The 13,534-nt window shown below is 36.2% G+C and overlaps 1 protein-coding gene across 3 annotated transcripts; it reads right to left on the bottom strand.

The window, feature by feature from the left end:
- Positions 1 to 1,534: 1,534 nt before the first annotated feature.
- Positions 1,535 to 9,484, bottom strand: LOC107829733 (COP9 signalosome complex subunit 7). 3 transcript variants are annotated; one of them, XM_016657203.2, is made up of 9 exons: positions 9,094 to 9,484; positions 8,300 to 8,375; positions 7,473 to 7,561; positions 6,651 to 6,740; positions 6,229 to 6,273; positions 6,073 to 6,143; positions 2,687 to 2,825; positions 2,299 to 2,407; positions 1,535 to 1,777 (listed from the first exon to the last, which is right to left on the bottom strand). In XM_016657203.2, exons 1-8 carry the CDS (start codon positions 9,250 to 9,252, stop codon positions 2,333 to 2,335), a joined length of 744 nt encoding a protein of 247 aa, XP_016512689.1. In that variant the 5' UTR covers positions 9,253 to 9,484; the 3' UTR covers positions 1,535 to 1,777; positions 2,299 to 2,332. The 3 variants fall into 3 exon arrangements, with proteins under 3 accessions (XP_016512689.1, XP_016512688.1, XP_075073484.1); XM_016657202.2 differs by having other exon boundaries at positions 2,299 to 2,387; positions 9,094 to 9,451; XM_075217383.1 differs by lacking the exon at positions 2,299 to 2,407 and having other exon boundaries at positions 9,094 to 9,451.
- Between the last annotated feature and the right edge of the window lie 4,050 nt (positions 9,485 to 13,534).

Raw genomic sequence — 13,534 nt, 5'->3', positions numbered from 1 at the left:
AGAAAGTTAGCCCAGAAAAAAATAAAGCAATAACAGAGAGCTTGGAATTTTTATTCAAAGAGTGGTTGCCCCTCTCTCTTTAGCCAATGATTTTCCTTTTCCACTTTTTAAACAAAACCAACGGCCCTTGAATTCCTGAAAATACGTACTACTATACTGTCATTTCTTCGGTATCAATCAACAACAGCCATATCTCTCTTTTTGTCTCTGTTTTTGTGATTTTAGTTCCTTTTTTTGGTACATAACAATTGAGGCAGTGATGATATTTTATCTGGATTCTAAGCTAATTGGATCGAGCATATAGATTATCCAACTCGTATCTTGGCCTGGCAAATCACTGGACGGCAAGCGATTCAAAGGTTTTTTCTTTGGATGCAATCGGTGATTTTGTAGCCATAGCGTGGTCGCCTCTCTTTTTCGCGATCTGTCTTTACAGATCTGAGCCTCAGTACTTTTGGGCTAGCCACTAGAATTATTTTTGGACTATAAAATGTATGTTGCAGTTTTTGGGCTACCGGGTGAAATATGTTTGGGCCGATGGGCTCTTAATGAAGTTTGCTCTAAAGAAAACGCCTGCTGATTTGGGCTACCTTTGGATCAAACCTTTTGGCATAATACTTAACGAATAATCTTCTACCTTTGAAACTTGGAAATTCTTTTTCTTTTTCAGGCTTTCTTTGATGTTGTGTACTGCAAGTTGTATAATAACACGCCAAACAAAGTAGGGTTTGGACAAAAAAAAAATAAGAATTCTAAAAAAAAGTAGCTTTTGAAGTTAAGTTGAAAAATTATATTTGGAATTTGAAATTGTATTCGACATGCATTTTACTAGAAAAAAATGATAAAGTTTAACAAGTGAAAACCAAATTTTCATGAAATTTTCAAATTTAAAAACTCATTTTCAATTTTTTTTGAAACTCATCTTCAAAAATTTAATTAAATGTATAACCACACATGATTTGAAAATATTTTCCAGAAAAAGGAGGGGAAATTATGTCCAAACGGCTCCTAAATTAAACATTAAAATCCAACTGCTATACTCAAAAATATAGGCGGGAAGAATGCAATCCCCTGACTAATAATTACATCTAAGACAAATCAATAATATTGATGGACTAATCGTTTTATCCTTCTTACTTTTTGGTCCTAGTCTAGGCCATAGAGTTCATCAACCTACCATCAAAGCCCTCACTGTTACTCATAGTATACCACATTATGAAGATTAACTTTTATACACCGACACTGTAAAAATAATTTACATATCAGAATCTTAACCTATTGTAGCAAGCAAACTACTTTGCTTTTAATGTTACTGATCTTGCTTTAGTTATTTAGATGACTAGATAGTGTAAATCAGCTGCTCTTAACTACATACTCTCAGGAAATTTTTATCCATCTACAGCAAAAAGATCCTCCACCTATGAATATGGCATTACCTGTATCCCATATGCAACTTTGGGAAAAATCATGAAAGCATATCGACTTATAAGAATGTAAAAGGAAATCAGCTCCACAAGTTTCAGCCGCATCATCCTATTTGAAGATCTTACCAACTCAAAGGCAAACAAGATGAAAAATAATGGAGTTCAGTACAAAATATATTTGAGTCTACAAGTTCCATTCACGGCAGGTTAAACTTTAAAGAGGTGAAACCATCCGCTAAAGCACAAAGCATCTATGGTCGGAATGCTATCAACAAAAAAACTGGCCATGCAGCCTCTTTAATTCATCCTAACATAGCCCTACTCCATCACCTTAACCAATAGGGTGTCGTCTCCTGCAAATTTTACAAGTAAAAAGATCAGCAGACGAGAGACAATTCTATAAAGATTTAAGTTATACACTAACAATATAAGAAATCTTTGTGGATTCTAACTACCTTACTTTCCAGGTTTACTAATTCTACTTTTAGTTACAGACACTCACCTGTAGTGTTATCTCTTAGGTGACCTTATAATGTAAAAAATACTTTTACACGGCCAGTGTATAGATGTTAAACTCATTCTACAATTTGAAAGTAAAGGCTTCCAGGGTCTCTAGCAGTCAACACGCATGAAACAATAGATCCAAATTTTTGGTTTGAAGCATCTTTACAATGGCATTGGAATTGACCTGAAGTGACCCAGCAGTCCCCCCGCCCCAAGACACTATACTCCATTGGTTGCTCTTATGGATTAGCAAATAATAGGACTTAATCACATGTTTTAATATGACATATCTCACACGTCAATATACAGACCATGACTAGCTGCTAAAGGACTATAAAGTTTAATCCCGGGAATATTAGACTACTACTACCTCTTCGGTCGACCTCGGTCCTCCTCATAATCCATCACTCCACCAGATTCAGAGTAGATCTCCTCATGCCCTCTGAAGTCAACATCGGCCTGCTTACAGTTTGTAGCTTCTGCCACAGAGTAAGTAAGACACATCGACAAAAATATCCCAGTGCTTAATTATAAAATGAGTCTTCAACATAACGAAGTGCTTAAATATGAAATGAGGGTTACTAAGACTCAAATGAGCGAACTACTAAGGCATTCTCTACCCAAAAGAATCACATCCCAGGTTGACCAAGCCCATCCTATGAAAGGCACGATCACCAATGGTCTGGTGCATTGTGGAAAGCCCATTTATGGTTTAGAATTAACAGAGCTCATCTTTTGAAACACAATACTTGACTCACCTTCAAAGAGAGTGACTTCTTCACTTCGTCAACCCTTTCCTCAACTTCCTTCCGGTGCTTCCTGTCAGATTCACTCATTGTATCTGCCCATTTGATTTTCTCTTGAATTGAGATAAGAAGATTGTCTGATGTAGTCAACCTATGTTTTTCATCAAAAAAAATGAAATGAATTAGCAAGTAGGTTGAAAAATTACAGTTAAATTTCACAGCTTTTTTTAATCATCATGGCTATGTCTCATAGTTTGCATGGAAAACATTCACAGTTCACAAGGCCCTCCTCATTGTAAGAGGCATACACCACACTGTACAGAAAAATGTCAAACACCTATAATCTTATCCCTCGCCTAACTACGGTGGTATACCTCAACTCCACAGACTCAATTTACATTTGATTTATGGCTTAAAAAGCTGAGTGGGACTGTACTCAGTAAGTCAGATTATCACATAATTTCAGCCGGCAGTTACTATTTACATTGCCAAAATTGTGTTGTTCATAGTTGCAAGAAGAACACACATGTATATATGCTTATCGAGAAAAAAACAAGTATATATAACCATTGTGTAAATTGACATGAATGAATTTGGCAGGATGCCTTCATTATTAGCTCAAATAAAATGTATGATCATCTTGACATGATGAATAACATTGACAAAATGATGTTTCCAAAATTGGGGTCCAAGATGGACTTGTTAATGGGTTGGTTCAAAGGATACTAACCTTAAAACCAGAACAGGTAAGGAATAATATGCTTCTATGTCAAAAATGGCTACTAATAATGGGTTAAAATCTAGTCTATATTCCTAAACTAGAGGACAGAGATCCATCACCTAGGAAAGTTTGTGTTGACCGCTCTTAGCACAACTTTGTGTCAAACATGACCTGAGGACATGTTAGACACAATTCATTCTTATCCAATTTCTTGACTACTAAATCATTCAACAGACACAAGGACTCCACAAGGACTCATCCAAACATAAATCTGAACTAAACAATTTTTTGGTAGCTAGACATGGAAATTTTGGTAGAAAATAGAACCCAACATGAGTTCCATCACCTAGGAAATTTTGGTAGAAAACTAGAGGACAGAGATCCATCACCTAGGAAAGTTTGTGTTGACAGCTCTTAGCACAACTTTGCGTCAAACATGACCTGCGCACATGTTAGACACAATTCATTCTTATCCAATTTCTTGACTACTAAATCATTCAACAGACACAAGGACTCCACAAGGACTCATCCAAACATAAATCTGAACTAAACAATTTTTTGGTAGCTAGACATGGAAATTTTGGTAGAAAATAGAACCCAACATGAATGCAACTAAGTTACAGAAAAAGCCAAAGAGGAGGCGCAAAATGATCCAATGAGATAATGACTTGTTGCATGCCTCCAAGTTCGCTCAAATTAAAGTACCCCAAAAACCTCATTCTACCTTGTTTTCTTTTGACATTTTCAACAACCACAACATTTCACTATTGGCTCTTCCCTTGAAAAGTCGAACACCTTTCTACTTTTCACCTTTTCAAAGCAAGGAGCAGAATTCCCAGAACCCCACAACATTTCCGCACTGGACAGCAGGGCCCAACCTTTTCCTCCTCCTGTTTGGGGCCAAGATCTTTGAGCTACTACACCAGCATATGCAATGCTGCCTGCCTTACCTTCTGCATTTCAAGCTCCATCAATAAGACAATGAACTGATCAAAGGCAAGACCCCCCAGCCAAAAACCTTCACTCTTTCTTCAAATCTCAGTCTTCATTAGGGCTTTTAGCCCTTGATCGATCGAGGGCATATCACTCCTAGTCCAGAAGGGAAGAGCTTGTTTGCGACAAGCAGTAGCTGGCAACGGTCTTTGACACATCTATTAGGTAAAGAGGCCTAAGGCTGGTCTCTTTCCTCTCATACCATGCCAGTTAAAAGTTCCTTGCCTTTTCCCTTCAACCGTGTATGAATTCCTAAATCCATTTACCTCGACCAGCATAAACTCTTTTTATGCCCTAGGAAAAAGCTAAAAGTTAGTCATTCATCAAGCCAGAGCAAGTTTCACAGCTACCGATTCTCGGCCGTGGGTCAAAGAAAACAAGAGCTTTTTGCGGGGAAACTTGCAAGTACAGTTTGGGGGGAGGGGGTGTTGACCTACCTTATGAGTATTCAGATTGTAACAGTTCCAATGAACAGTCACTCACTTTTGACATCTTCATGTTTAATCTTCCTTAATCAAATCTCAGTCTTCAAGCCTATCTTCCTGTTTTCATCTTCCTTAATCAAAACTCAGCCTTTAAGTTTTCTGCCCATCTTCCTTAATCAAATCTTACTTCAATAAAAAAACCGAACCTCCACTGGAAACTCATGTCTTCCTGGGACCCTGGTTGTCTATCCATATGAGGAAACACCTCCCCCCTAACTTACTATATAAGAGCTTTACCAGAAACACTGCAATCTACATATCCTATCCCATAGTCCTAAAAGATTTTCTTGTTTTTTACCAGCAGTGCTGAACTTCAAATAACAGCAACTAAATCTCTATATGCCATATGCTCATCAATAATGTAGGTCAACAAGAATGGCATCTCCATAACCAAATAGAAACAGGCTGCACTCGCTTTTCTTAAAAAGGGAAAAAGAAATGATGAAGAATAAAGAAGAACGATAAAAATAAGGTGACTGAACTCAACTTTTTCACTAACTGCTTCTCTGCCCTTCAATTATTAATTGAAGAGAATTCCTTCATCAAATGCTTATTCAATCTACTAATAGCATCTACTTGTTTATTTCTCATCCGGTGATAGATATACATAATTATCTTATTTAGGTACCCAGCATTGAATTTTTTTCAAAAATCAGAGCATTCTTTTTTGAACTCAGGTATCCTGCTTTGAGAAATTTAAAGACTTCAGCTTAATTTTTTTCTGATAAGTAAGAATTCTACTTGAAATTACATAGATATGTTTCCATTAAACACCAAGTTCTTATAAGTTAAACTGGAAAAATGGCAAGATCCCATAAGCAGGTGTAACTCAAATCACTCCTATAGCCTAGCTGACTGCTTTGTTTTAAGAAAGAAAGAAAACATCAGTCTTTACAAATTGCAGCTCAGTAAGTCATTATGAAGCACAGGAGATCAAGACATGGAGGAGAAATACAGAAAAAGAACTTCAACAACAACCCTTAAGACCAGCTATTTGTGGACAGAAGATGTTTGCTGTATAAATAGGACAACAGAATCTTGACAGGAAGGATCAATGCACAGCCAAAGCCCACAAAGAAATAACTAAATAATATACTCACACTCAGAAAATACGATAAGATACAATGGCATCGCAATTAGACCCATCTAGATAAAAGCATAAACATAACCCCTTTTGAAGGGAAAAAACATAAGCATACCAGTCAGTTAATGTTTGTAGCATATTCCCCAATTGACCAGGTCTGAGATCCCTCCCTGCAGCAAATTGTACCTATAGTTGTATGATGACAGTTAATTACCCTATTTCAGCCCATTGCAACCAAGAGTTGGCAAAACAGGAAAAGCATAGTACCAACCTCAAAGCATCTTTTCAACTGATCAAGCTTTCCTCTAACTATGCCCTATCCATGGATACAGAAAGATGGGAGTTAGTGAATTTTTTAACAAGAGCCTGAAACATTAAATCAATTATTAGCAGCAAAGCCCACCCCACCCCCCCCCACACACACACCCCACCAAATCGCCCCAAAAAAAAGGGAAAGAAGTGAAGAAGAGAAGGAATAGGAAAAACTAGGGCCAGAAATAACCTATGAGGCAACAGAAACCACATTAAAAGATTGAGTTGAACTTCTATCCAGAAGGCAAAAAACTACCACTTGAACATCAGCAGAAGCAAATTCCAACAATAAACTTTAGCCCAACACACTTTCAATAGAGGACGGTACAATGGTACCTCCATTAATAACACAATGATCCAGGGATGAGAGGTGATACTCACCACATACATGCACTCATTTATGAGAAAATCTTCAAGTTCACGCACATTTGTGACATCCAACTCCTGCATAAGTTGATCATATGGAAGCTCCTGGAAAGACGAAAGGAGTCATTATTGGCAGTGACTAACAACAAACGGTATCAGTGAAACAAAAGTCAAACAAATACTCAATATGAATATCAAAGGTTTTGATATATGAACAGGTTATAGTGAAGAAACACAAAAAAAGAATGTCAAAGACTCGAAAAAATAATGCATAAAATTTATTCTATTCCGCTATGAGAAATGTACTTGAGAGAAATGCTAATCATGCAAGTCGCAGGAGACATCTCATGAATAGTACGATATATAGCTGTTGACATTGAGCAAAGTAGGCATATAACAAAGTATCCCATTATTTACTTGAATGGCATTATTTGAGTCATGGCCAATGATGTACTTTATTATAGTGGGTTGAAGTAACACTCAAATGTTACACAGCAACAAAAAGAAGGAAGCAACAATGAACTCATTCAAACTCAGGGAGGCCTAAGCAAAACAACTTTAAGAATACTGATTCAATTCAACGTCAATGTCTTAAATTTACCAATAAATAGATTGTATCCATTATCCTGATCAGGTACCAAAAACAAAATTTCAAAAGCTCCAACAAACAAGCACCAGAAAGCTAAGACATTTCTCTCATTCATTACAAGCTTCATTTCTGAAATTTTAGCAATAACCAACTGAAGAAAGGATGTTAATAAGGATGCAGCAATTGCTCACTTTCGCCAAAGGATAAATTACAACGCCAAATGTTTATTACATTTCAATATACTGTACCTTGCTTGTCTCAGCTAGCGTAAGCACAGTAAGCTGCTTCAACTTGAGAACTTGGTCAGGCACCAACTGAGGAAGACGGCCAGCAATACCTATAGAACCACATACATGCTAAAACTGACAAATTTGAAATGCAGGTAATATAGAACTCCGGAGTACATCATCTTCCTCTTACAAGACAACCCTCTTCGGTAATATGTTCATTGGCAATTCACAAACGATATTTTCCCTAATTTGTATGTTTAGCACTTATTGCATATGAAATTCCATCCCTTTCACACTAGGATCAATAGAAGGAAATCACTGCTAAATGTGACACTTGTCACTCAAGAGAAGTATTAAGGTAAGTGACACGAGCACTGGCATAGTTAAGGATGTAACAGTGTTACTTACCCATGATAATGAAAAGAATTCACAGCAGTAGAAAGGGCAGCTAAGCCATGCCCTAATCAACTTTCTAGCCAGTAATATACTCAGTTTTGGAGATACAACATTGTAATAATGTGATGTTTAATAATTAGAAGAATCTTCAAGATATTATACAGATGGAAAAAATAGCATAGTCTTTTAGAGTCAAAAAATATCTCAAGCTGATAAGGTACAAGTTCCCCGTACTATAAAACTTAAGGCATTTAATCTGACAGCGGGCAGATGAAGAGTTACAAATAAAATGGCATAAAAGCAATAAAAAGAACTTTTCCTTATAAAAAACAGCATAAAAAGAACATTGTTGAAATCTCAAACATGAAAACCTCATCCAATCAGCTACTCACCGTCCCACCCCACCCAGTAAAAAAAGAAGTGAATCAGATGCAAAAATGTATGCTTACTTTTGTAATCACTCCACGTTCCATGAGCAAACAAACGGAGCAAATCAAGGTATATTGAATTTTCAGTTCCTTCAAGCTGCATACAGGTCCAACAAAAAAACAAATTAGCAGCAAATGTGAAAGGGATCCTAAAGTGTACATAAAGCAACAAGGCAACAGAGAGTTACCAACACAACTTGCCAATAGTATATCAAGGTGACTTATTCCCAGATTTATATCTAATTGACATAAAAGGAACTCTAAAGAGAATCACAACCTGGGATAATACCCATCTCAATATGCTTAGGGCCTAATGCTCTGAACTTGATGGGATTGGGAGGACAAATCCAAGTTGTTTCCTCAACAATCTACTGTATCCACTATGCTTCCTTAACCTCCACTAAAATTTGTTCAATTTCGTAGTATCTCGATTCTATTTACTTCCACTCTGCATTTCATGATTTTCATTCCTTTTGTCTCTGCTGGGGTTTGATTCCAATATTCACTTACTTGGGGTTCTGACACTACATGTTCTTTATTTTCTACTGACATAAAGAAAGCACACAGAAAACCAGCAAGTGATTCAATGTGACATGAAAACCCAGTAGCCAAATTATCAGAAAAAATGCCATCATATTCTAGATATTACCAAAGCAATAACATAACATAAACACAACACAATGTGTACTGTAAATACCACGAAACCTAGAAAAAAACACAGAAATACAAACAGTTCGACACAAAACCGACTAATCCAAATCAGAAAAATAAAATATAATCAAATCAAATCAATAGCAGAAAGAACAAGCAGGAACCTCAACAACGTTGGGAACAGAAAGAATCTCGGAGAAAGCGAAAAGTGAGGGATGCGAAGTGGCTTCACTAATAACGTTGTTAAGGGCAGAACCCTTGAGCGCTGATGTTTGTTTCACAAAGTAGTCGATGTGCTCCGCTTGCTTTTGTTCGATATCCATCTCTCAAGGGATTTGAAATTCTCCAGACAAATTAAAAAGTATTAATCACAAAAAATGTCAGGGATGATTAGGGTTCAATTACATTTATATAGAAGAAAAATATTAGGGTTTCCGAATATAGTTTATTTCTCGACTGAAATATTTGAGTCCTGGCAGAGGAAGGATCAAGGAATGAAGCTCTTTGTTGGTCTGGTAATCTGATTTTATATGATGCGCCCGTCGATGGTCGTTTTACTTAGGTGGGCTTTGGATATTTTTTTTGGAAATATTTTTCAATAAAACTGAAAATTCTGAAATTATTTTAAGACCACTTAAGTTCTATATTTTCTAAAGTTAATTGTGAAACCGTATTAGAAGTTTACACTAATAAGCATTTGGAATGACTAATAGATCAATACAGTAACGTAGAGAGATTAGTTAATATTGTGATATTGAGATAACAATTCATGCACACACATTTTATGCAAATTGATTTAGAGTACTGTTGGTTGGGATATACTATTGGCCATGCGTTTTAGATATAGTATTATGCTTTATTCTTTATGAAACAATTATTTATTTGATTTATTTAATTCAATAAATTATTATTTTAAATAGATCAGTTGTTACATGTATGTCTTTTAGTTATGTAGTAGACAATTTAGTGAATGGAGTCTTAGCTCATGCAAAGAAGATTAAATTATCGGTTCTCATAATTAATAAACTATGTTCACAATCAAAGATATTGTTGGGCAAAATATCTTGATGATTGTAGCACAAGATTAAAGTATAATTTATCTTGGTTATGGGAGTGGTTTTGCTCCAACTTCTTGTGCTAGTATACTTAGTGTATATTGAACAGACCAAATAGCGAAAGGATGTTTTTGTACTGAATATATATAAAACATCTTCTCTAATTCATTAAATGAGCTTATACTCCTAATCTTGATATAGTTATTATGATCAATGTGATTTGTTTATTATTTTATTTATCAAAAGGTACAACTCTATTCAGAATTAGTGTATGCCTAATAGATTGGACAATAACGGATAGCAATTGTAAAAAAATAATGAGGTGATAGAATCCGTGATTCGGTTTTGAGTTTGATGACACCCCTTTATGTAAGCTTATAAATTTTCATGTGAACCTGGCCGGTGAATTTTGTATCCGTCACATGAAATAGTTTAAGCGGAATTGTAACGGATTTAATTAGTTGATTAAATTAAATTATAAGTGATTTAATTTAATTAACTGGTATTTGTAATCTTAACATGAGGAGTTAAAATAAGCATTAATAAATTTTGAAATTCATATTGAGGAGTTCAATTGCAGCTTTTTAGTGGAATAAACAGCGATTAATTATAGTAAGATTTAATTCATCCGAATTTCGAATTAATACTATATTTTGTAGCCTCTTAATGTTTTTGTGGTCCCTGCTATACCTAGTAAAAACCTGGACAGACTTGGATAAAAAAGTGGCTTGGGTGAAAAGTTATCCTTTTGGAGTTAGAGTACGATTCTACTTGCACTAGCAGAATTCAACATGTTTTTTAGCCCTTTTTTTGCTTAATTGTGGGTCTACAAAAAGGAAGACTAGTTTCACCTAATAACTCACTCTTCAGAGTTATATTTGTAGGATATAAAACTAGTCTTGAAGATTTAATTGTAGGCAAAAAAGACTAGCCTTGAAGTAGGGGGTATTTGTAGGCATATAAATTTTATTAAAATTAAAGTCATAAAATAATTTGGACTATATTTGAATTCAAGATATATTGGTCCAAATAAATATTATGGGATAATATAATCGAATTAATTATATAATCTGATATATATGGATTAAATAAATAAGTCTTAATCCACTAGGCTAACCCATTTAATTGGGCTAAAGTGATGAGTTCACTTCATTAAGCCCAAGATGTCATCTTATTAGAGGCCCGATTTGGTGTCACGTGTCAAATGACGTGGCACGTCAAGTCAACCAGAAGAGCCAATGGGATCATGCCACGTGTCAAAATGACAAGGCATGCCAAGTCAAATTAAAAGGCCAATGAAATCTCGCCACGTGTGCAAGTGACATGTTCTAACCAATCAAATGCGGTCTTGTCCCACTTCAATATGATTAGTCAGAAATAGTTTGTTCTCACCACAACTCTTCCCTCCCACGACTATAAATATGGATCTTTATAACTCACAAAAAGGACTAGAAGTTATAACAAGAAGACACAAGGGAGCTCGTGGATCAAAGGTCACAATTCTTTGCAAACTGCAAGTGTTCAAGCATTCAAGCACTTCAACACAAATTTCAAGTATTCAAGATCAAGAACGAAGTCAAATCAAATACAAGGCGTTCAAGATCAAGTCTACTTGTTCGTGATAAAATTTGTGGAACAATCAAAGCGTTCACGATAGATAAATCAAATTCAAATTCAAGATCAAGCTCAAGCTCAAAAGGCCCTTGAATTTATATTGAGAAAGAAGAATCAGAGGAATCATGGAGATTATAACACTCAAACTATTTGAAATAAAAGACTGCGATTGTCGCAATATTTTTCGGCCTCGATTATTTTCTTGACGCAATTTTATTGTCTAAAAATTCTGGTACGCCCAGTGGGACAATCTCTACCTCTCATCTCAACTTTTCAATCACCAAAGTTCAAGAACATTGAAATGTCTTCAAATAAAACCAACTCCAGATCAACTTCCACGAAGGTTGCTAATTCCAGGTTTTATGTTGATGTTGAAAGCATTCTCGATGTTACCTTTGGAAGCTTTGGACCAATTATGAGGATCAAAGCAAGCTCTTTAGAATAACAAGCACTCCAAGTGTCGTCTGCATCAACCCTTATTTTTGGATCTTTATCCTCAAAAGGAGCAAGATCCTCTATGAACGTATCCGAAGGAGGAAGCGATATTGCTGAAAAGATTAAAAAAACTCTAGCTCTACTTGACCTCTCCGGATCCCAGAACTCTGTTGTGAAGGAAGATGATGATATTTCAAGTGATGGATCTTTCCCACTTACACCATATAGCATGAGCCATTCGAGAATTAATTTGTGTGACAATCCTTACAACTCCCCATCATCCACAACAATCATGTAAGGCATGGTGACAAACACTTCATATATGGAGGAGCAGTTGGCAAACTTGACGGAAGCAATCGCTGGCTTGACCAAGTGCATGCAAAATCAAGATGCTAGAATTGACAAGTTAACAGACAGGGTAGGAATCTTGATGGAAGAAGAATCCACCCATGCACTTGGTAAGCTCCTAGAGGTTCTAGAGAGTAATTCTCCTCCAAGACAAGTAGCATCCGCGAAGGCTATCCCTGTCTCATCTGAAGGGATGATTCCAATCGATAAACTAAAGAAATTCATTGAAGAAACTATTAAAAGCAAGTATGAAATTGCTACCAAGTCCTCTCTTACATACGCAAAGCCATATACTGCGAGGATTGATATGTTGAATATGCCTAGTGGCTATCAACCTCCAAAGTTTAAACAGTTTGATAGAAAAGGCAATCCAAAGCAACATGTGGCACACTTCATTGGGACATACAACAACGCTGGGAATTATGAAGATTACCTCGTCAAGCAGTTTGTCTGCTCGCTAAAAGGAAATGATTTTGATTGGTATACAGACTCGAGGGAGGATCTATTGATAGGTGGGATCACCTAGAGCAAGAGTTCCTCAATCGCTTTTATAGCACGAGGTCATTGTAAGCAGAGGCGGACCCAAAACTTGAAGATGACGGGGGCACTATTAATAGAGAACTTTACCAATAGTTCTTGGGTCCTGCCGGATGTCGCAAACTTTCGGTAATGACTGACATATATAAGTAAGTTAGGAGGTGAAGTTGGGTATGGATTTTGGGAAAAGGGAAGAGAGAAGTGATTTAGAGCTTTTAAGGTTGGGATTTAATCAAAACAAAAAACAGTTGAAAAAATAATTAAAAGAAAAAAAAAAGAGGTTTGGGGGGGTTGTGAATCCTAATCTAAAAACGGTAAGACATAAATAAATGAAAAATCTAGGCTACAGTTAATATTTAAGATAAAAAGGAAAATTATTTAAGGAAGTAAGATAGTCCAGATTCGAACCTTGGACATCCCACATGGAAACAGAGGTGAGTAGCACATTCGACTAGTGCCCCCAGCACGATTTTGTGCTTCAGGGTGCCTAATTAAATATAAACTCGTTTCTCAAGGTATATATACAGAATTTTCCCAAGATTTTCGGGGTCCTGTGACCCCCTACCATCCACGTAGGTCCGCCTCTAACTGTAAGCATAGTGGAACTTACAAATAC

This window comes from Nicotiana tabacum, chromosome 7, assembly GCF_000715075.1.
Source record: "Nicotiana tabacum cultivar K326 chromosome 7, ASM71507v2, whole genome shotgun sequence".
Classification (NCBI taxonomy): Eukaryota; Viridiplantae; Streptophyta; class Magnoliopsida; order Solanales; family Solanaceae; genus Nicotiana; species Nicotiana tabacum.
This window is presented reverse-complemented; position numbering and strand designations above follow the sequence as displayed.